Source organism: Erpetoichthys calabaricus, chromosome 1, assembly GCF_900747795.2.
Source record: "Erpetoichthys calabaricus chromosome 1, fErpCal1.3, whole genome shotgun sequence".
NCBI classification, from domain to species: Eukaryota; Metazoa; Chordata; class Cladistia; order Polypteriformes; family Polypteridae; genus Erpetoichthys; species Erpetoichthys calabaricus.
Window position 1 is genome coordinate 162,165,447 of NC_041394.2, and position 21,673 is coordinate 162,187,119.

The 21,673-nt window shown below is 43.9% G+C and overlaps 1 protein-coding gene across 2 annotated transcripts in view; it reads left to right on the forward strand.

Moving 5' to 3' along the window:
* Positions 1-21,673, forward strand: part of cwf19l1 (CWF19 like cell cycle control factor 1) — a 134,439-nt gene that overhangs the window by 105,281 nt on the left and 7,485 nt on the right. Inside the window, exons 12-13 of one of the 2 annotated variants that reach the window (XM_028808162.2) lie at positions 2,533-2,652; positions 21,572-21,669. In XM_028808162.2, the coding sequence (XP_028663995.1) occupies positions 2,533-2,652; positions 21,572-21,669 (218 nt within the window). The remainder of the gene's footprint in view (positions 1-2,532; positions 2,653-21,571; positions 21,670-21,673) is intronic. The other variant, XM_051920441.1, reaches the window with a different exon arrangement.

A 21,673-nucleotide genomic window follows, 5' to 3' on the forward strand; every position in this document is an offset into this window, starting at 1 on the left:
CCCCAACGTAATAGGAAAAAGTATTTTTATGAAATCTAAAGGGTGAATACATATACCAGGGGCCAATTTAGCATTGCCAGTGCACCTAGCCTGAATAACACCAAGATTATTGAAGATGCTTATATGCAAGTATATGATTGCACAACTTGATTTCTTTTTCTCTTTCTGCTTTAAAAAGAACACAATCTTAGGTATTGTAGTTTTCCAGTTATTGTTGAAATTACCTATTGAGTGCATTTATTTAGGACCAACTTTTAAATGGTATTGCAAGCGTTCTGATGTATAAGTTGGTTAAATTGGTAAATCTGGTTTAAAAGCTTCCTTATGCCTGTATAGTTTAAATTTAGCTGGAGTTTACTTTTTTTATGAGAGCATGTGTACATGAAGCACTATAAATTTTGAATCTTCCTGTGTGGGTGGCAGCCAACAAAAGGAGCCTACTCTCTCATGAGTGAACTTTTTCTTTACCTTGATACAAAAACCTTTAAAAGTTAAGGATTTAGTGGACACACAGGATATTACTGTCATTGTACGTAATCCCAGCAATCAAAATTACATATGCTGATACATTTGCTGGCTTTATCTTAGCTACAAGGTAATAAGCAGTATTAGCTTCAAAACCATGAGTACAAAGCAGTAGTGATACTTAGTATTAGCTTGACTCCTGCCGTCTCAAAAGTTGTAGATAATGATTCATCCTGATGTTTCAGGCCCCCAGAAGTGATTTCATTGACACATGTAGGAGAATGCACTTTGTGTTCTGTTGTCCAGGTGCTGGTTTAGTTGCACTTTGCAGTGTCTAACTGTATTGCATTTACCATTGTTGTTATTCTCTCTTGCACAAGTTACTGTATGACAGCTGAAAGTTAGTGATCAGTTGACTTGAGTAAGACAAATGCTTTGCTTTCACAGTCTCTAGTGCTTGTGCACTTTGCTTTCCTTTAGTGTGGCAGGACTGTATGCAATACATCAGACAGTCTTCCTCTGCTAGGGTCTGGTATTGGTTGCTTTTGTTGCAGGCCTCACCTGAGGCAGTAGGCAGTTAGCTACAGAGAGCATAATTCAGGAAGATAGTGCTGACATCAGATCATTAAAGAAGGAATGAATATTTTGATACTGGTTTCTTTGTTGCACTCAAGTTCAAACTTTTGGTTCAAAGGTGGTGCACAATTTTATCCATCAAAATTAGTAAAAGTGGCTTATGGTTTTCTGTTCTCGGACCAAAGCACCTAAAAATCTGTCATATGTTAGCAAAAACATCATGGTGTATAGTTTTAGATGTTGGATACCAATGGATAGGACAACTGTAGCAGTTTCGCAGAAAGTTGTTTTAGTGACCCAAGAAATTTCACTTTGGCAGAGTTAGGAATTTGATGAAACATTGACAGTCAGAGATTCCTGCTCAGGTATGTGAGCTACACTTATTCAAATATGCAATGCCAAGGAAAAATGAATGATGCCACTTTGTTCATCAGTGTACACTTCTTCGTTATAATAGGCTTAAGGTAGTCACCAAAAGAGTGATGTTGTGGATAGGTGTTAATTGTGACAGTATTAATTGTGATTAATGATTTTAATTAACAAAATTGAATTTGTCCTCTTTTTAGAGTGCCATGCCATGCCCTCTTGGGTTTATCAGGCTGTGATTTCTAGCATGCACTGCAAAGATTCCCAGCAGTACCTGTATATGATGCCGTCCGGATAGAAATGAGACCTACATTTTTGAGGTCTTGGTTTTCTTCCAAACAGATCCAAGAAACACTGGAGGGAGTATAACTTTCAGATGGCCTGGGAATTTGCTAGGTGCTGTTCGAAGAAGTTGGTGAGGATAGGGTGGCATGTTTATCCCTGCTCAAAGAGTTGCTACTTTTTAAATGATTTTAACTGTCTTTTTAGTTCTACTGGTATAATAATTTATAAACTATTAACATTAGACATAGTAATTTATTTTGAAGAAAGAACTCTTACTGAATATTATTTGCATGTAGTGTAGAATTTTTGTATTTTTTTTTTAAATAACAAAAGAAGAACAGAAGTCTTATCTTACTCCCTTGCATTTTTACATTATGTTTTGTATTCTGGGAATATATACAGCATATGAACAAGTCTAGTTTGGTACACAGTTCAAAATTACAGTGTTATTTATTGTAGAATCCATAATATCAAATCAGATAACCTGGTGTGCTTGTAGTGGGTAAAGTTTAAAGGATAATTTTGGTATTTTTCAAATTGATTTTTTTTCTGCACAAACATGGTATATATGTATTTGCCACGTGAAATATAGCCAGTCCTGATGTTTTATGGTCACAGGATGCTTTAAAACAAAAGCCTAAAAATAAACCTACCAAACTTTCCCTTTAATATTAGTTAATCAACAACTGTTTCATTAATTTAGGATTCTTTTTTCCTGTTTATTTGCTAATGCTGATACTGTACATGTGATGGTGCATCTAAATTTTTTAAAGTAAAAATTAAGTGTTCTGATGAAGATTTGTTTATGTGAAATGTAATATGTTACATTTTGTTAAACAGGCAGTCCCTGTTCCACTTACTAAGTGCACTACAGAAGATATAAAAGAAGCATTTATTGTTCAAGCAGAAGAAAAACAGATCGAGTTACTGCAAATTCCTGAGCATACAGACCTCAAGCAAGTAAGACACAATTCCATATAATTCCAATGTAGAAATCTGCAGTTTCATAAAAATGAATAATTTACTAGTGCAATTAAAATTTAATATTAAAGAAAAATGTAGGTGATTTAAAATTTATTTTTGCTCTTGTTCTGGTCATCATTTACAGTGTTACTGTATAGTTCTCATAAGCTTATGATAAAGTTTGTAACATAAGAGACTAAACACATATATTACCATTAATGCATCATACTTTAGACGCAGTAATACCATAGCCATTTATTTTGTTCAATGTTTAGCATGATCAAATTTTCCTTTTAAACAGTGGCAGATTTTATGTTAAATAGATTTTTAAACTTTCTCATGCATTTCTATACATTCATAATCCTGTAACGCCAAATATCCCTAATAACATTCCTACCTCTAATAAAATCTATCTATCTATCTATCTATCTATCTATCTATCTATCTATCTATCTATCTATCTGTGTGTGTGTATATATATATATATATATATATATATATATATATATATATAAACACACAGTATATTCACGGCATTCGTAGTCTGTGTCACAATCTGATTGTGTGGGTGGTTACCTACCAGGTAACGCTTGTGGTTGGCCAGCAAGTCTGCTAACATCCGCCACGGTGCCCTCAGTTGAGAGAAGCAGATCATAGAATGGTTGAAATAGTTTACTGTCAAATAATGCAAAGAGTATGCGACACGTGTTTGGCCCTAATTCTGGGCTCATGAGGCGTACACACTCTACTGCACTCCCTCTCAGGAATCGAACCTCGGACGTCAGCGCCAGAGGCGAAGCCCCTAACGTTGCGCCACGCCGTGTGGTTCATTTATTTGATAGTATGTAGATCGGGGTAATTACATTCACGGCATTTGTAGTTTGTGTCACAATCTAATTGTGTGGGTGGTAATGTGCAGAAGTTTTAGGCAGGTGTGAAAAAATGCTGTAAACAAAGAATGCTTTCAGAAATATAAATAATGATTGTTTATTGTTATCAATTTACAAAATGCAAAGTGAGCGAACAAAAGAAAAATCTAAATCAAATCAATATTTGGTATTACTACCTTTTGCCTTCAAACCAGCATCAATTCTTATAGGTACACTTGCACAAAGTCAGGGATTTTGTAGGATTATAGTCAGGTGTATGATCAACCAATTATACCAAACAGGTGCTAATGATCATCAAAGTCACACATAGGTTGAAACACAGTCATTAACTGAAATAGAAACAGCTGTGTAGGAGGCTTAAAACTGGGTGAGGAACAGCCGAACTCTGCTACCAAGGTGAGGTTGTGGAAGACAGTTTCATGTCATGGCAAGATTGAGCACAGCAACAAGACACAAGGTAGTTATACTGCATCAGTAAGATCTCTCCCAGACAAAGATTTCAAAGCAGACTGGGATTTCAAGATGTGCTGTTCAAGCTCTTTTGAAGAAGTACAAAGAGACGGGCAACGTTGAGGATCGTAGATGCAGTGGTCGGCCAAGGAAACTTAGTGCAGCAGATGAAAGACACATAAAGCTTATTACCCTTCAAAATCGGAAGATGTCCAGCAGTGCCATCAGCTCAGAACTGGCAGAAACCAGTGGGACACAGGTACACCCATCTACTGTCCGGAGAAGTCTGGCTAGAAGTGGTCTTCATGGAAGAGTTGCAGCCAAAAAGCCATACGTCCGACGTGGAAACAAGGCCAAGCGACTCAAGTATGCACGAAAAAATAGGAACTGGGGTGCAGAAAAATGGCAGCAGGTGCTCTGGACTGATGAGTCAAAATTTGAAATATTTGGCTGTAGCAGAAGGCAGTTTGTTCATCAAAGGTCTGGAGAGCGGTACAATAATGAGTGTCTGCAGGCAACAGTGAAGCATGGTGGAGGTTCCTTGAACGTTTGGGGCTGCATTTCTGCAAATGGAGTTGGAGATTTGGTCAGGATTAATGGTGTTCTCAATGCTGAGAAATACAGGTAGATACTTATCCATCATGCAGTACCATCAGGGAGGCGTATGATTGGCCCCAAATTTATTCTGCAGCAGGACAATGACCCCAAACATACAACCAAAGTCGTTAAGAACTATCTTCAGCGTAAAGAACAACAAGAAGTCCTGGAAGTGATGGTATGGCCCCCACAGAGCCCTGATCTCAACATCATCGAGTGTGTCTGGGATTACATGAAGAGACGGAAGGATGTGAGGAATCCTACATCCACAAAAGATCTGTGGTTAGTTCTCCAAGATGTTTGGAACAACCTACCAGCCGAGTTCCTTCAAAAACTGTGCGCAAGTGTACCTAGAAGAATTTGAAGCTGTTTTGAAGGCAAAGGGTGGTCACACCAAATATTGATTTGATTTACATTTCTCTTTTGTTCATTCACTGCATTTTGTTGATTGATGAAAATAAATGATTAACACTTCCGTTTTTGAAAGCATTCTTTGTTTACAGCATTTTTTTCACACCTGCCTAAAACTTTTGCACATTACTGTATATACACACACACGCACGTGCGCTAGGTGGCTTGGGGCGCTTCACTCACCAACTCTGCCGCTCGCGTATGGGGAAGCCGATGTACAATTTAAAGAGATTATTTTCATGGGAATTGTTACATATACATAATAGAACTAACTATTTTACATTACAGCAAGTAATTCACCATAGTAAAATGTAATAAATTGAAAGAAAATTTTTTCTTGTTGCATTAGAGGTATTCATTGCATTATATGTTTTCATTTTGTTTGGCTTTGAAATTAACATGCAAATACTTTTTACACTTTTTCTGTAAAACTTCAGTAAAAAAATATTTGTAATGAACTTTTCATCAAAATCGCAATGAATTTTGATTCCGTTTTTGGACTTACATCGTGACAAACCAAATGTATAAGCTGCCCGTGAGTGAATATCGTTTCTTTTTCTCTAATAAATAAATAAATGTTTGTCCCTGTGATTTATTAATTGTCATAGCAAAAGCTATTCTAACGGGAAACTAAATATTTTAATGTGAATTGCATATCAAGAGCTCCTTTGGTGTCTAATGTTATCTGCGGAAGATGTACTGCATTACCTTTCTTGTCGCCTGTCAAAATTTTACACGTTAGAATTGTTTGAATGCAACTAATCTTGTCATATTGCATATCCCATCACTCATACATAAATTATGCAATAACATTACAATATATCCTTCTTTCAACAGTAATTCGGCCGGTGGAAGACCGGACGGTGTTAACAGTTGTAGATATTCTACGGGATATTGTAAGTTGATGGTTTTCATCTTCCGCACCATTACCACCAACTGTTTCAGCATAGTCTATTGATACGCATTTAACCAATTTGCCTTGTAACCAATCAACAATTTTCACATTAATTCGTTTGACTTCATCGTTTCTCGGTGCTAGGATTGCCCGTGTACTAATTTCTTCTGTTGATAACCCTTCGGGATGAAATTTTTCAATAAGATTTAGACATAAGTCTTCTTTTATTGGGAACTTAAAGTGAGGAAAACGTAAAAATTTATAAGAGCCGAGAGTGCAAGAACTGTGTATGACAAAAGCATTCACACGAATGAGAGGTGAGAGGACCATGGGCATGGAAATGGTTGAGAGGAGGGTAGAGAACCCCCTCTACCAACTTGAAAAAATCTCTTGGCAATAATCTTGTCTCGTCTCAAGATTTTCTTTTATAATAGATTGTGAAGAAAAGACAACTCTCTCTTATAAAGATGTAAGGTTTTGAGCCCCGTATACTGAAAGGCAACACAAAACAAGGTCAGTAGTTTCAAAAAAACAGTCAACATTGAAGGGTAGGCAGACGGACAGTTTATAGAGGTGGACCGGAAATTAAAACTTGGAATGCTGGGTAAATCATGGTGGTGGATGGGAGTTTGACGTCATCTTGGGGGAAGCAGAGGGAATAAGGGAACCCGGAACTGGTGTAGCTCTGTGAAATATCCGGATGAAGTTATGGCGGCGGCGTCTCGGTCTTTCTCAGGAAATAGAGAGAGAAAGGTTAGTACGCTGCCGTTGTCCCCTGGTACGGCTTTCCATGCTGCAAATCAGGTCTTTAAGCTGCTCCCCAAGTGCTTGTGCATGACCCCCCTTTCAGCCCAGACCCGTCAGGTCGGGTGGCCCAAACCGAGAGGTCGTGAACCCGAGAGAGAGCGTCAGCGTTGGCCTGCAGGTTGCCTCGACGGTAAGTGACAGTGAACTTATACGGCTGCAGGTCCAAAAACCACCTGGTGATCCCGGGTTCCAGTCCCTATGAAGGGCCATCCACTGGAGAACAGCATGGTCTGTCACTAGGGTGAACTCCCGGCCCAGCAGGTAGTACTACAGGTGGGTCACTGCCCGCTTGATGGCCAAGGCTTCCCGCTCCACCGCGGCATACCTTGTCTCCCGGTTCAGCAGTTTCCGGCTCAGGTACATCACGGGGTGCTCAACACCATCGATGCTCTGGCTCAACACGGCACCAAGACCTGTGTAGGAAACATCGGTCTGGAGAAGAAAAGGAAGTGAGAAGTTAGGGGTTCTTCAGAGAGGTGCCGTTGTGAGGGCCATTTTCAATTCATTGAATGCCCGTTCCGCCCTCTTGTTCCACACCATATGTAAAGGGGCCTTGTCAAGTCTGTCAAGGGTGCAGTCCTCTCAGAAAACCGAGGTACAAACCAGCGGTAGTAGCTCGCTAATCCAAGGAAGGCTTGCACCTGTTTCTTGACCATCAGATGGGGCCATTCCAAGATGTCCTTTATTTTAGAACACTGTGGTTTCACTAGTCCTCCCCTAACCAGGTAGCCTAAATATTTGGCCTCATTCATCCCAAAGTAACACTTCCGAGAATTGATACGCAGGCCAGCTTTCGCTAATGTTCAGAGGACAGTGTAAACCTGCACTACATGTTCCTCCCAGGTGCCAGAAAAAATAACTACGTCATCGAGGTAGGCGGCACAATAGGACTGGTGGGACCGTAGCACTCTGTCTACCAGACGTTGGAAGGTCACTGGTGCCCCGTGCAGCCCAAATTGGAGTACCTTGTACTGCCAGTGTCCACTAGGGGTGCTAAAGGTGGTTTTTTCCTTGGCGGATGCCGTTAAGAGAATTTGCCAGTAGCCCTTCGTCATATCTAAGGTAGTCTTGAGAGGAGCTCATCCACTCAGGGCATGGGATAGGCATCAGATTTGGAGACCTGATTGAGCCGTCTAAAGTCATTACAGAATCTCCATGACCCGTCTGGCTTGGACAGGAGAACGATAGGACTAGACCAGGGGCTATGTCTCTCCTCAGTGATATCCATGTTCAACATTCTCTGAACCTCTACCTCCACTTCAGCATGTTTTGCCTTGGGGAGGCGATAGGGTCATTCCCTGACCACCACCCCCGGGTCTGTTATTATGTTATACTGAATCAGCAAGGTCTGGCCCGGGGTTTCACTGACCACTTCCAGGACAGACAGGATTGCTCTTTCGAGCTCCTGTCGCTGGTGGGACATCAAATTATGACCGAGGTTAAGAGTAGTTTTATTCAAGAAAAGGGAGAGGGCGGCCCCGGAAAGAGGGCTCTTCTTCCTAGCCTTCCACGGCATTAATAAGTTAATACTAGCCAACCCGCAGTGTACCATACGCCGCATAATCAGGCCGCTTTTTAAATGATTTTTAAGCACAGGGAAAAAATTAACATTTGAAAAATCCGGAGGAGAGGGGAAGGACGCCCATTAGATAGATAGATAGATAGATAGATAGATAGATAGATAGATAGATAGATAGATAGATAGATAGATAGATACTTTATTAATCCCAATGGGAAATTCACATTACGCCCCATCCGTCATGCTAGTCTGCTGATTTCTCGTTCAGTAACCTGTGAGTAGTGATGGGCGGAGTGAAGCCTCACGAAGCATCAACACGTTTGAAGCAATTGTGTCGGAAATCGTATCGAAGCTTCGAAGCATTTGACACTCACCTCTCTCGTGACACCTCCTGGCCATTTTCATTAACGTTACAGAATCTTATGATACACTTCAATGACGTCTGTTAAAAGTCGTATTGCTTTTATTTTTTCGTAGCTACAGACTGACAACGAAGAGAAGAGTTCGTCAGCAGCTTGTAGTGTGTGATGTCTAAAAAATATAAATATAACTAACGCCGACAGGCAGAATGCACTATACGATAGCAAGAGTTAAACAAAATAAGACGCCTCACGTCATGCATTCCCGGCTCTTTCAATTAGTATTTACTTTTGCACTGTATCATTATAATCGCTCCTGTTATTAGTATTATAATTAACCCTGATCTTTTCTTGAGATCACATTTAATAGCCTTAAATGTTTTCTTTGGTCTGTCTTAATTAAAACGGAGTAGACAGAAAATAAAGGTTTATCCCTGTACTTTTCCATGATATAGGTAAGCACATTTGAGAAAGAAAATGTGAAATCCTGAAATCACAGATGTTATTATTCGATCAAGTATTAAAATCTGCAGTGCTTCGAAAGCTGGACACAGTGTCGAAACCTGAGTATCGAGCGGCCCATCACTACCTGTGAGTCATGTAGAGTTTTCATTGTTGTTTGCGGTTCTGGCCGCTTTTCGCGTACTGAGTTGTTCCGGAGTCACAGTTGAGAAACAGTTTTTTAATGTCTTTTAAGCACAGGGGAAAAAATGAACATGTGGCCCGGTGCATTCTTTAACTGCCTTGTGGCGCTGTAGTAGTACAGCTGCTTTGCAGTAAGGAGACAGTGGAAGATTGTGGGTTCGCTTCCCGGTTCCTCCCTGTGTGGATAGCAAATTATCCGTGACAAACAAACTGTTTTACACGCTGCAAACCAATCCGTGCCGCTTTTTCAATGTTTTTTAAGCAGAGGGAAAAAATGAATATTTGCAAAATCCGTAACGCTGCTTTCAGTAAGTACAATGCACACGCGTTTAATTTGTCAGCCACTTTTTGCCAGCCATCTTTTCTGGTTTGGGCCGCTTTTGCAGTGTTACCTCTTGTGCATATTATATCTTGAAATCCTTCGAGTTGCTAATTAACTAACTAACACCCACCCACTCAGCTTGTGTGAAAAAAATGCGCCCGTTCTTTCATCATTTTGTTGCAGCCTATCAAAGACTTGCTGATCATGTTTTGTAGACTCAATATGTACAGTATTGGCTTTTCACTCAGCGCGAGGGTGTGCATTCATCTCGGATTATTACATCCTGCTAGACTAATCTGCTACACGGCTGTGTTTGAAAAACCGACTTATCCCGGATGAGTTTCACCGGCATTAATGATTAGGAATCTGGTTGGAACAAAACCCTGCAGCCACAGGGGTTCACCAGGACCGAGTTTGGCAAACACTGCTGAACAGAGACGAAACCGACTCAGGTGAGGAGTGGGGGCGGGCAAAGTAGTTGCAGCTATTGATTATTCAGTGTTGTTTGCCTGGGTGTCTGATCTGCGTTGACTGACATGGCTGTTTTCTGCGTATCCTATGGTTGTCTTCCGGCAGTGTGAATGCCTCGAGAGACAGGACGTCCTTGTGTGGTGAGTTGTTGCAGTTTGTGACCTCGTCGCCGACATTATCCCAATGTTGGCAAACAAAGCCAACAGCCATGTTGCAAAGTTTGAGAGCAACAGTTTCATCAGTGACATTTTTACATCCAGCTAGTCTGCTAGACTAATGTGCTACACGTCTGCGTTTGAAAAACCGACTTATCCTGGATGAGTTTCACCGGCATTAATGATTAGGAATCTGGTTGGAACAAAACCCTGCATCCACAGGGGTTCACCAGGACCGAGTTTGGGAAACACTGCTGAACACAGACAAAACCGACTCAGGTGAGGAGTTGGGGCGGGCAAAGTGGTTGCAGCTATTGATTATTCAGTGTTGTTTGCCTGGGTGTCTGATCTGCTCAACAGGATCATAAATAAAAGGAAAACAATGTGAAGGCATTGTCACAGGTGATCCTGTGGTATAGCGGGTCCACAGCTCCCCTTCAAAAGCCCATTTTTAAATAAATAATCATCACATTCACAGTGTAGCGAGGGGCGTGGAAGTGTGGCTGAAACGGTTTCCGGGTAGACGTGTGCTTCGGGCATTTCTCCCCTGTGCAGTGTGTGAGCGAGTGAGGAGAGAGAGAGAGAAAGCCGGTACGTTAGAGTGAGCGAGAGCAGGCTCGAAGGCAATGTGTTCCTGTGGTATAGCGGGTCCATAGCTCCCCTTCAAAAGGCCACTTTTAATCAGGCGACTAATGTAGTGGAGTCAGGCACAGAGAAGGTCAGCTGCAGAGAGAGCGTCTCGACTGTTGCAGGGCCTGAAGCAGGTGAGACGCTAATGGAAAAAAGGCACAGGGCTTATTGGTTTTTAAAGACTGCTTCCTTTATTGTGTTTTAACTTCAGTTTTAAAGGATTGCGCGACTCTCTCTTGCGCTGCCTGTATGTGCGCGCCTCTGTCTCTCTCTGGCGTTGCCTCTGTGTGTGTGCGCGCGGCTGTCTCTCTGGCGCTGCATATGTGTGCCTCTGTCTCTCTCTGGCGCTGCCTGTGTGTGCGCGGCTCTCTCTCGCGCTGCCTGTGTGTGCCTCTGTCTCTCTCTGGCGCTGCCTCTGTGTGAACCAAGGTTCCACTGAGGTTGACTAATGAAAAGTCAACGTGGCTCAGAGCTGCAAGTGGACTGTGGCACAGACAAACAGAAATGACGGCATGTTTTCCGAGGCGTCGCGTCCGAGTTAGTGGGCGTGGCTCTGATTTTTTCGTCGTATCCAATGGTCTAAGAGTTGGTGGGCGTCGCTCCTTCCTGCGTGCGCCATTGGCGTCTTACTTGTCGGTGGTTTAGTGAATCCACGCCCCTTCCGGCGTGCTTTCCATGGGTGGCTACTTGTCTCCCGGCTTAGTGAATTATATATATAGATGATAAACCCTGTCGCTCGGTTGACGGTTTGGTTTACTCACCAAATAATCGACAAGCCCTTTCCTCTCCTTAACCTCGTATGGACCTTGCCAATGAGCCAATAATTTGGAGTGAGAAGTGGGCACCAAAACCATCACGCGATCCCCTGGCTGGAATTCAAGTAGCGAACAGTTCCGGTTGTAATTCCAGACCTGCGCTGCTTGAGCCTTGGACATGTGTTCTTTTAGCAGTGGTCAGATTTTAGCCAGTCTATCGCGTAACTGCGTGATATGTTCTAAGAGATTGGTGGAGGGAAGAGCCTCCCCTTCCCATCCTTCTTTCAATACATCCAATATGCCCCTGGGTTGGCGCCCGTAAAAAAGCTCAAAAGGGGAAAACCCCGTGGAGGCTTGTGGCACCTCCCGGTAGGCAAAAAGTACTAAGGGTAAAAGTTGGTCCCAGTTCCTACCGTCCGCGAAGACTACCTTGCGGAGCATCTGTTTAAGTGTTTGATTAAACCTTTCGATCGAGCCGGCCGTCTATGGATGATAGACAGACGTCTTAAGATGTTTAACTCGGAGCAACTTGGCAACCTCCCTGAACATATCCGATGAAAAGGGTGTACCTCGGTCCGAAAGGACTTCTTTGGGTATGCCCACTCGGGAGAGAAGCCCTATCAATTCCCGTGTGATGTTTTTTGCATTAGCAGCTCGCAGTGGGACAGCCTCCTGGTATCGAGTCGCATAATTAACCATGACTAAGATGTACTTATGTCCACGTAGCAAAGGCTCCAGGGGTCCTACTAGATCAATACCGATCCTCTCAAAGGGAATATCAATAAGGGGAATTGGGATCAGAGGAGCGCGGTCCCTCCGGGGTATCTGGCGAAGCTGACAGACAAGGCACGACTGACAGAAATGCCAACCTCCTCGTTAATCCCGGGCCAATAGAACCGGAGCTTTATCCTCTCCAGAGTTTGCTCGGCCCCGAGATGGGTGCCTAGGAGGTGGACGTGAGCTAGCTCGCAAACCTCCCGCCGGAAGGTCCGCGGCACTAACAACAACTTCCGCACCTCGCCTTTGTGCTCAGCAACTCAATACAACAAATCATTTTCCAACACAAAGTAGGGTCCGTGTGGTGTGGAACCGTTGGACGATATGTCGTCAGCGGACACGATGACATTCCTGGCGAACTTTAGGGAATCATCGTTCCACTGTACTCTCTTAAATGACGCTGGCGTAGATCAAAACTGCAAATCTAAGCCGGCGAGCGGATCAGGTAGTCGTTTCGGGGTTGCACCGGACTCTCGCCCAGCTGCACTTCCAGGTCGAGGTCCGTTGCCGTAGAGAGCTCCCCCGGCTCGCCTACGTCATCATTAGTCGCCGAACTGCACGGCGTGGGAGCAGCTGGGAGGGTCCCTTGACCATCCATAATCACACCTAAGCTTGGAGTAGGAGTGGCAACAGCCCTACCACGTTTATTTTGTGATCAGTCTTGTCCCAAGATAACTGGAAAGGGGGGCTCTGGCAACACTGCGACCAACAATTGTCTAAGAGTCCCCTGCCAGGTGATAAAACATCTCGCGGACAAACATGACCTGGTCTCCCCATGTATACATTTCACACTGGTTCGTTGAGTGACCCACTGTCGCAGTAGGACATAACAGCGAGCAACAATGGTAATGTTACTCCCGGAATCGAAAAGCGCCATCACAGAGTGCCCATTCAATAACACCACTCCCACTTTTGTGACCGCCAGGGGGTTCAACAGAGCACAATACCTCACTCCTCTGGCCCAGCTGCAGTCCATGGGTTCAGCTCCAGCATTAAGTGGACAGGTTGGAAGCAGGTGTCGTGCCTCGCCACAACTGACATTCTTATACAGTGCATCCAGAAAGTATTCACAGCACATCACTTTTTCCACATTTTGTTATGTTACAGCCTTATTCCAAAACGGATTAAATAAATTTTTTTTCCTCAGAATTCTACACACAACACCCCATAATGACAACGAGAAAAAAGTTTGAGGTTTTTGCAAATTTATTAAAAATAAAAAAACTGAGAAATCACACGTACATAAGTATTCACTGCCTTTGCTCAATACTTTGTCGATGCACCTTTGGCAGCAATTATAGCCTCAAGTCTTTTTGAATATGATGCCACAAGCTTGGCACACCTATCCTTGGCCAGTTTCGCCCATTCCTCTTTGCAGCACCTCTCAAGCTCCATCAGGTTGGATGGGAAGCGTCGGTGCACAGCCTTTTTAAGATCTCTCCAGAGATGTTCAGTCGGATTCAAGTCTGGACTCTGGCTGGTCCACTCAAGGACATTCACAGAGTTTTTCCTGAAGCCACTCCTTTGATATCTTGGCTGTGTGCTTAGGGTCGTTGTCCTGCTGAAAGATGAACCGTGGCCCCAGTCTGAGGTCAAGAGCGCTCTGGAGCAGGTTTTCATCCAGGATGTCTCTGTACGTTGCTGCAGTCATCTTTCCCTTTATTCTGACTAGTCTCCCAGTTCCTGCCGATGAAAAACATCCCCACGGCATGATGCTCCCACCACCATACTTCACTGTAGGGATGGTATTGGCCTGGTGATGAGCGGTGCCGGGTTTCTCCAAACGTGACGCCTGGCATTCACACCAATGAGTTCAATCTTTGTCTCATCAGACCAGAGAATTTTCTTTCTCATGGTCTGAGAGTCCTTCAGGTGCCTTTTGGCAAACTCCAGGCGGGCTGCCATGTTCCTTTTACTAAAGAGTGGCTTCCGTCTGGCCACTCTACCATACAGGCCTGATTGGTGGATTGCTGCAGAGATGGTTGACCTTCTGGAAGGTTCTTCTCTCTCCACAGAGGACCTCTGGAGCTCTGACAGAGCGACCATCGGGTTCTTGGTCACCTCCCTGACTAAGGCCCTTCTCCCCCGATCGCTCAGTTTAGATGGCCGGCCAGCTCTAGGAAGAGTCCTGGTGGTTTCGAACTTCTTCCACTTACGGATGATGGAGGCCACTGTGCTCATTGGGACCTTCAAAGCAGCAGAGATTTTTCTGTAACCTACCCCAGATTTGTGCCTCGAGACTATCCTGTCTCGGAGGTCTACAGACAATTCCTTTGACTTCATGCTTGTTTTGTGCTCTGACATGAACTGTCAACTGTGGGACCTTATATAGACAGGTGTGTGCCTTTCCAAATCATGTTCTATCAGCTGAATTTAAAACAGGTGGACTCCAGTTAAGCTGCAGAAACATCTCAAGGATGATCAGGGGAAACAGGATGCACCTGAGCTCAATTTTGAGCTTCATGGCAAAGGCTGTGAATACTTATGTACATGTGCTTTCTCAATATTTTTATTTTTAATAAATTTGCAAAAACCTCAAACTTTTCATGTTGTCATTATGGGGTGTTGTGTGTAGAATTCTGAGGAAAAAAATGAATTTAATCCATTTTGGAATAAGGCTGTAACATAACAAAATGTGGAAAAATTGATACGCTCTGAATACTTTCCGGATGCACTGTATGTCGCTCCTGTATTTTTCTTGGCCTGCCAGACCTAGGTTTAACAGCAACTGTGCCTGTGGCCTTCCATTTCCTGATTACATTCCTTACAGTTGAAACTGACAGTTTAAACCTCTGAAAGAGCTTTTTGTAGCCTTCCCTTAAACCATGATACTGAACAATCTTTGTTTTCAGATCTTTTGAGAGTTGCTTTGAGGATCCCATGCTGTCACTCTTCAGAGGTGAGTCAAAGGGAAGCACAACTTGCAACTGACCACCTTAAGTACCTTTTCTCATGATTAGACACACCTGTCTTTGAAGTTCAAGGCTTAATGAGCTAATCCAACCAATTTGGTGTTGCAAGTAATCAGTATTGAGCAGTTACATACATTCAAATCAGTAAAATTACAAGGGTACCCAAATTTTTGCACAGCCAGTTTTTCACATTTGATTTAATTTCATACAACTAAATACTGCTTCACTAAAAATCTATGTTCAGAAAACACCCCAGTACTCAGATGTTCCTAGGAAATGAAAGACATACCACTGTTATCTTTTTTTCTTGAAAGTAAATTATTATGCAGGCTGAGAGGGATTCCCAAACTTTTTCATATGACTATATGTATGTGTGTTCATCCATCCATCCTCTTCCGCTTATCCGAGATCGGGTCGCGGGGGCAGCAGCTTGAGCAGAGATGCCCAGACTTCCCTCTCCCTGGCCACTTCTTCTAGCTCTTCTGGGAGAATCCCGAGGCGTTCCCAGGCCAGCCGGGAGACATAGTCCCTCCAGCGTGTCCTGGGTCTTTCCCGGGACCTCCTCCCGGTTAGACGTGCCCGGAACACTTCACCAGGGAGGCATCCAGGAGGCATCCAAGCCACCTCATCTGACTCCTCTCGATGCGGAGGCTCTACTCTGAGCCCCTCCCGGATGATTCAGCTTCTCACCCTATCTTTAAGGGAAAGCCCAAACACCCTGCGGAGGAAACTCATTTCAGCCGCTTGTATTCGCGATCTCATTCTTTCAGTCACTACCCATAGCTCATTACCATAGGTGAGGGTAGGAACATAGATCAACTGGTAAATTGAAAGCTTTGCCTTACAGCTCAGCTCCTTTTTCATCACGACAGTCCGATGCAGAGCCCACATCACTGCGGACCCCGCACCGATCCGCCTGTCGATCTCACGCTCCATTCTTCCCTCACTTCTGAACAAGACCCCGAGATGCTTGAACTCCTCCACTTGGGGCAGGATCTCGCCTCCCACCCTGAGAGGGCACTCCACCCTTTTCCGGCTGAGGACCATGGTCTGGGATTTGGAGGTGCTGATTCCCATCCCAGCTGCAAACCGATCCAGAGAGAGCTGAAGATCACGGCCTGATGAAGCAAACAGGACAACATCATCTGCAAAAAGCAGTGACCCAATCCTGAGTCCACCAAACCGGACCCCCTCAACACCCTGGCTGCGCCTAGAAATTCTGTCCATAAAAGTTATGAACAGAATCGGTGACAAAGGGCAGCCCTGGCGGAGTCCAGCTGTCTGTGGAAACGGGTTCGACTTACTGCCTGCAATGCGGACCAAGCTCTGACATCAGTTGTACAGGGACCGAACAGCCCTTATCAGGGGGTCCGGTACCCCATACTCCCGGAGCACCCCCCACAGGATTCCCCGAGGGACACGGTCGTTCGCCTTTTCCAAGTCCACAAAACACATGTAGACTGGTTGGGCAAACTCCCATGCACCCTCCAGGACTCTGCTAAGGGTGTAGAGCTGGTCCACTGTTCCGCGACCAGGACAAAAACCACACTGTTCCTCCTGAAGCCAAGGTTTGACTATCCGACGGACCCTCCTCTCCAGAACCTCCAAATAGACTTTTCCAGGGAGGCTGAGGAGTGTGATCCCTCTGTAGTTGGAACACACCCTCCGGTCCCCCTTCTTACAGAGGGGGACCACCACCCCGGTCTGCCAATCCAGAGGCACTGTCCCAGATGTCCATGCAATGTTGCAGAGACATGTCAACCAAGACAGTCCTATAACATCCAGAGCCTTGAGGAACTCCGGGCATATCTCATCCACCCCCGGGGCCCTGCCACCAAGAAGTTTTTTGACCACCTCGGTGACCTCAGTTCCAGAGATGGGGGAGCCCACCTCCGTGTTCCCAGGCTCTGCTTCCTCATTGGAAGGCATGTTAGTGGGATTGAGGAGATCTTCGAAGTACTCCCCCCAACGATCCACACCGTCCCGAGTCGAGGTCAGCAGCACACCATCCCCACTATATACAGTGTTGACACTGCACTGCTTCCCCCTCCTGAGACGGCGGACAGTGGACCATAATCTCCTCAAAGCCGTCCGAAAGTCATTCTCCATGGCCTCCCCAAACTCCTCCCATGCCCAAGTTTTTGCCTCCGTAACCACCGAAGCCGCATTCTGCTTGGCCTGCCGATACCTATTAGCTGCCTCTAGAGTCCCACAGGACAAAAAGGGTCCGAGTCGGATGGGGGAGGGGTGATGTTAGAGCGCCTGAGCTTATTCAGTGCAGCAGGGACAACGCACATGTTGATCTTTTTTTCTTTCAGTACACGTGGCTTCCCTGTTTATTTATATATCTAGTGACTTCTCTGCCTGTCTGTCTCTCTATTACGCAGTGCTCTGTCTGTCTGTGTGTTATGGATCTTAAAAATAAGTTATAAGGACAGTTGTTCCTGTTAATTGCAGTCTCAATTGTTAAAAAAAAATATTTTAAAAGGAGCATCCCACATGAAAATGTAACGATCTCAGTAACTGACAGTGCATACCAATGTATAAATTTTATGTCCGTTTGAGGTTTAAAAGAAAAGAAAAAAAGCAACACTTCATCCCCAGCGGGGAATCGAACTCAGGTCTGTGAGGCAAGGAAAAGCTGCTCTGCGCTAAGAGGCAAATCTTAGCGCGCTATGCCACAGAAGCTGTTGAGTCATTCTTGAAGCTTTTGTGAAAGTGTTTATTTGATCTTTGCAACTCGGGCTTTACATATTCTATAGTTTATGCCTACTACATTTTGTAACATTTATTACTAAAATATGAAAAGGTTTCTGTTTTAACAATGTGTTTACACAGATTACTTTAGAAACGGAACACGCATTTCATGCATGTCTTCCAAATAACGATCTATCATTTCCACTGTAAAACTCCACTTCACTCCCAGGTAAACAATTAAGGCATGAGCTGGGAAAAGTTCGCTCACGTACTAAGTCGGTGGGGGGATGGTATAGCCGGCTGCTGGCAGCTTGTCTTTTATCAGCACATTTAGAGGACAAAGAATGCTGGCGGAGAGGTGTGAACGGATTTAAGAAGCGATTTAAGGTGGGCTGGATATAGGAGTTTTTTCGTAGGCTCTGGTAATTCTAGTGTTAATGTTATCTGCTCTGTATATGTTATCCCATTTTATTATAATCATAAGCCCACAGCTTATTAGCAGCAAACATGAATACAAGATAATAAGCAGATAGTTAAAACTGAATTCCAAATAAATCCACCTAACTGTTGTGACAAAGGTTCAAATAGTGTCCATATCTCACAACAATATAGCATTACAGGAAACACCAGGACTCTAAAGACTTTGACCTTTGTCCTTTTACAATGATATTGGAAGCACTGCATACCCCTTTCCAGCAACCTCATGATCCCTCATGCTCTCCCACTCCGTGTACTGACTTCATAGAGTCATCAGAGACACGAATGTTACTGCCGAAGTAAGTAAACCTCTGAATAAGGTCAATATTCTCTTCACAGACCGACACACTGTTGATGGCTGCGCCTGAGAGGTCATTAAAGGCCTGGGGCCTCATATATAAACAGTGCATATGCACAAAAATGTTGCGTACACACGTTTCCACGCTCACATCGCAATGTATAAAAACTAAACTTGCCATAAAGCCACGCACATTTTCATGCCAACTCAATCCCTGGCGTACGCAAGTTCTCTGCTCAGTTTTGCAGACTGGCGGCACCCAGCGTCAAAGCAGTGCTTTTGTTCCAGTGTGGTTTCCCTTTCTTTTTTAGATCCACATCCCTGATGCGGCTTTATCAAATACACTGAAATTAACTGCATATTGTTTATTAGTTTAAGGCATCTGATTGTAATTAACCTGTAACAATATAATGGTCCACTGAATGGCTAAACTATTCCAAATACCATAGCTGCTTTAGCGTTGTTACTCTCAATGCACCACTCAGAGTATTTATCGCACTGTAACTGAGTTGGAATCACAGCTCTACAGCAGCTGATCAGAAAGAGAATTATTGGTGTACAGCATCAAGCACACGCTTTCTCAGCCATGCGCAGTCTATTTGAACTTCTCTCTTACTGTAAACTTTTAACTTGTAACAATATAATGGTCCACGAAATGGCCAAACTATTCCAAATACCATAGCTTCCTTAGCGTTGTTACTCTCACTGCACCTTCTTCTTCTTCTTCTTTCAGCTGCTCTTGTTAGGGGTTGCCACAGAGGATCATCTTTTTCCTTATTACTCTCACTGCACCACTCAGAGTATTTATATCACTGTATCTGAGTGTGGAATCACAGCTCTACAGCAGCTGATTGGAAAGAGAATTATCGGTATACAGCATCAAGCACACGCTGCCTCAGCCAATGCTGTCTGTTGAACTGCTTTCATACGGAAAACGCTTCAGAGCCTTTTCCTGTAGGGACATTGCGGTTCAGAAACAGTTTCATCCCAAGAACTATAAACGCACTCAATCAGTCCATCAAGTGCTCCTTGTAGAACTGTTTGTACTTAAAAGTACAATTACGTCACTGTAAACTTGAAATACATATGCTGACAATATCATTTTTAAAGATGATTACTTTTCACTCTGACCAGGATTTATGGAGCGGAAGAAAGTAGTAGTTGGCGTACGCAGATTTATGTATTTGGATTTTTTTTTCTGCAAACGCACATTTCCGCTTTTGTCCAAACTCCATGTTTTAGTGTGAATTCTGCGCACGGCATTATACATGAGGTCCCTAGATCTTGTTTTTTATCCAGGACAGTCACAAGCCCAGACACTCAAAATCCTTGCTCAGTTTCCCGAGAGTCCCGATCAGAGCCTCCATTGACTCCGCAAAGATCACAGCATCATCAGCAAAGACAAGATCAGTGAATCTTTCTTAACCAACAGATGACCCACAGTCGCTGGAACCAACGGCCTTTCCCAACACCCAGTCCATACAAGCATTGAACAGTGTTAGGAGCAAGAACACACCCCTGACAAACCCCAGAATCAACTGGGAAAAATGCAGATTTTCTGCCTCCACTCTGCCCAGCACTCATAGTACCAGTGTACAGGCTAGCCATGATATCCAGAAACCTTGAGGAGATCCCTCAAAGTCTCAGGATTTCCCACAGGGCTGCTCAATCAATTGAGTTGAACGCTTTACAAAAATCAACAAAGGCTGCAAAGAAACTCTGCCGATATTTGCGTTTGCACTCCAAGAGAACCCTCAGTGTCACAATGCGGTTAATGTTAGACTTCTTAGGCATAAAACCTGAGTGCTCCGGTCTCTGTTAGGTGAGTGTGTGATCATGGATCCTATTGAGGATGACCTTAGCAAGGACCTTACCTGGCACTGAAAGCAGTGTTATTCCACTGTAGGTGCCACAATCCCTTTCGAGATAGGGACAAGTAGTCCAGTTTTCCAGTCACTTGTGATTACACCCATCTCCCAAATGGAAGCAAAGATTGCTTGCAATGTATGGAAGACAGCCTTACCACCAGCCTGGAGAATTTTACCCCGAGTACCACAGATCTCTGCAACCTTCCCTACCCTCAGCTGGTTCACCACCTGTGCAGTCTGTGAGATTCTGTGGTTCATAGCTAATTGAAAGATCAGCCACAAGAACCGTGGACCCAGAGATATCCATCGTCCTACCCGGAGGATCAGCTTTCAACAGCTGCTCAAAGTGGCCAGCCCAGCGGGTCACAAGTACAGCATCATCCTAAAGGAAAGTTCCATCACCCGAATTGACTGCGACTCTCTAAGGACCAGATTAGGATGTGTATAAAGCTTTGACTTCTCTGGTCACTAGACCATAGATGGTGTGTCATTAGCTCACAGATTACTCTAACAAACACCTCCTTATCTGTTCTTGGAGCCCTTGCAACCGTCCCACTCAGTTTCCATTACAGACCAGAGTCGCAGTTAAAGCCGTGTGCTGCGAGTCCTCTAGGTGATATCCAAATCATATGTTCTGCATGCTGTTGTTGTTAACAGGCTAGCGAATGCAGTGGTATGTGAAAAGACTGGTAAAGGAATCATATACTTGTGTATAAAATTGTGCACATTCAAGGTTTGTTTCATTGCTTCCTCCTCCATCTTGTTGATGAAAACACATATTGCAATTCAAAAAGCATAGTGACACAAGAGCTGCAGCCGTGACCTATATAAAAGCATCACAAGGTTTATGCTGTTCACATGTGTGTGTTTGATGTGCTTCATTGTGCTGGAAGTAGAGATTCTGTCTTTATGTACCAATATTTATATGTACATTTCATTGTCTCTTAGTTAAGTCTAGATTTCATGTATTGTTTTCAATAGATCGCTCAACCAGGAACACCATATTTCTTTGTGGAGCTAGATACAGGAGAAAAACTGTTCCATAGAATTTCAAAGAGTTTTCCATTGCAATTTGGAAGGTGG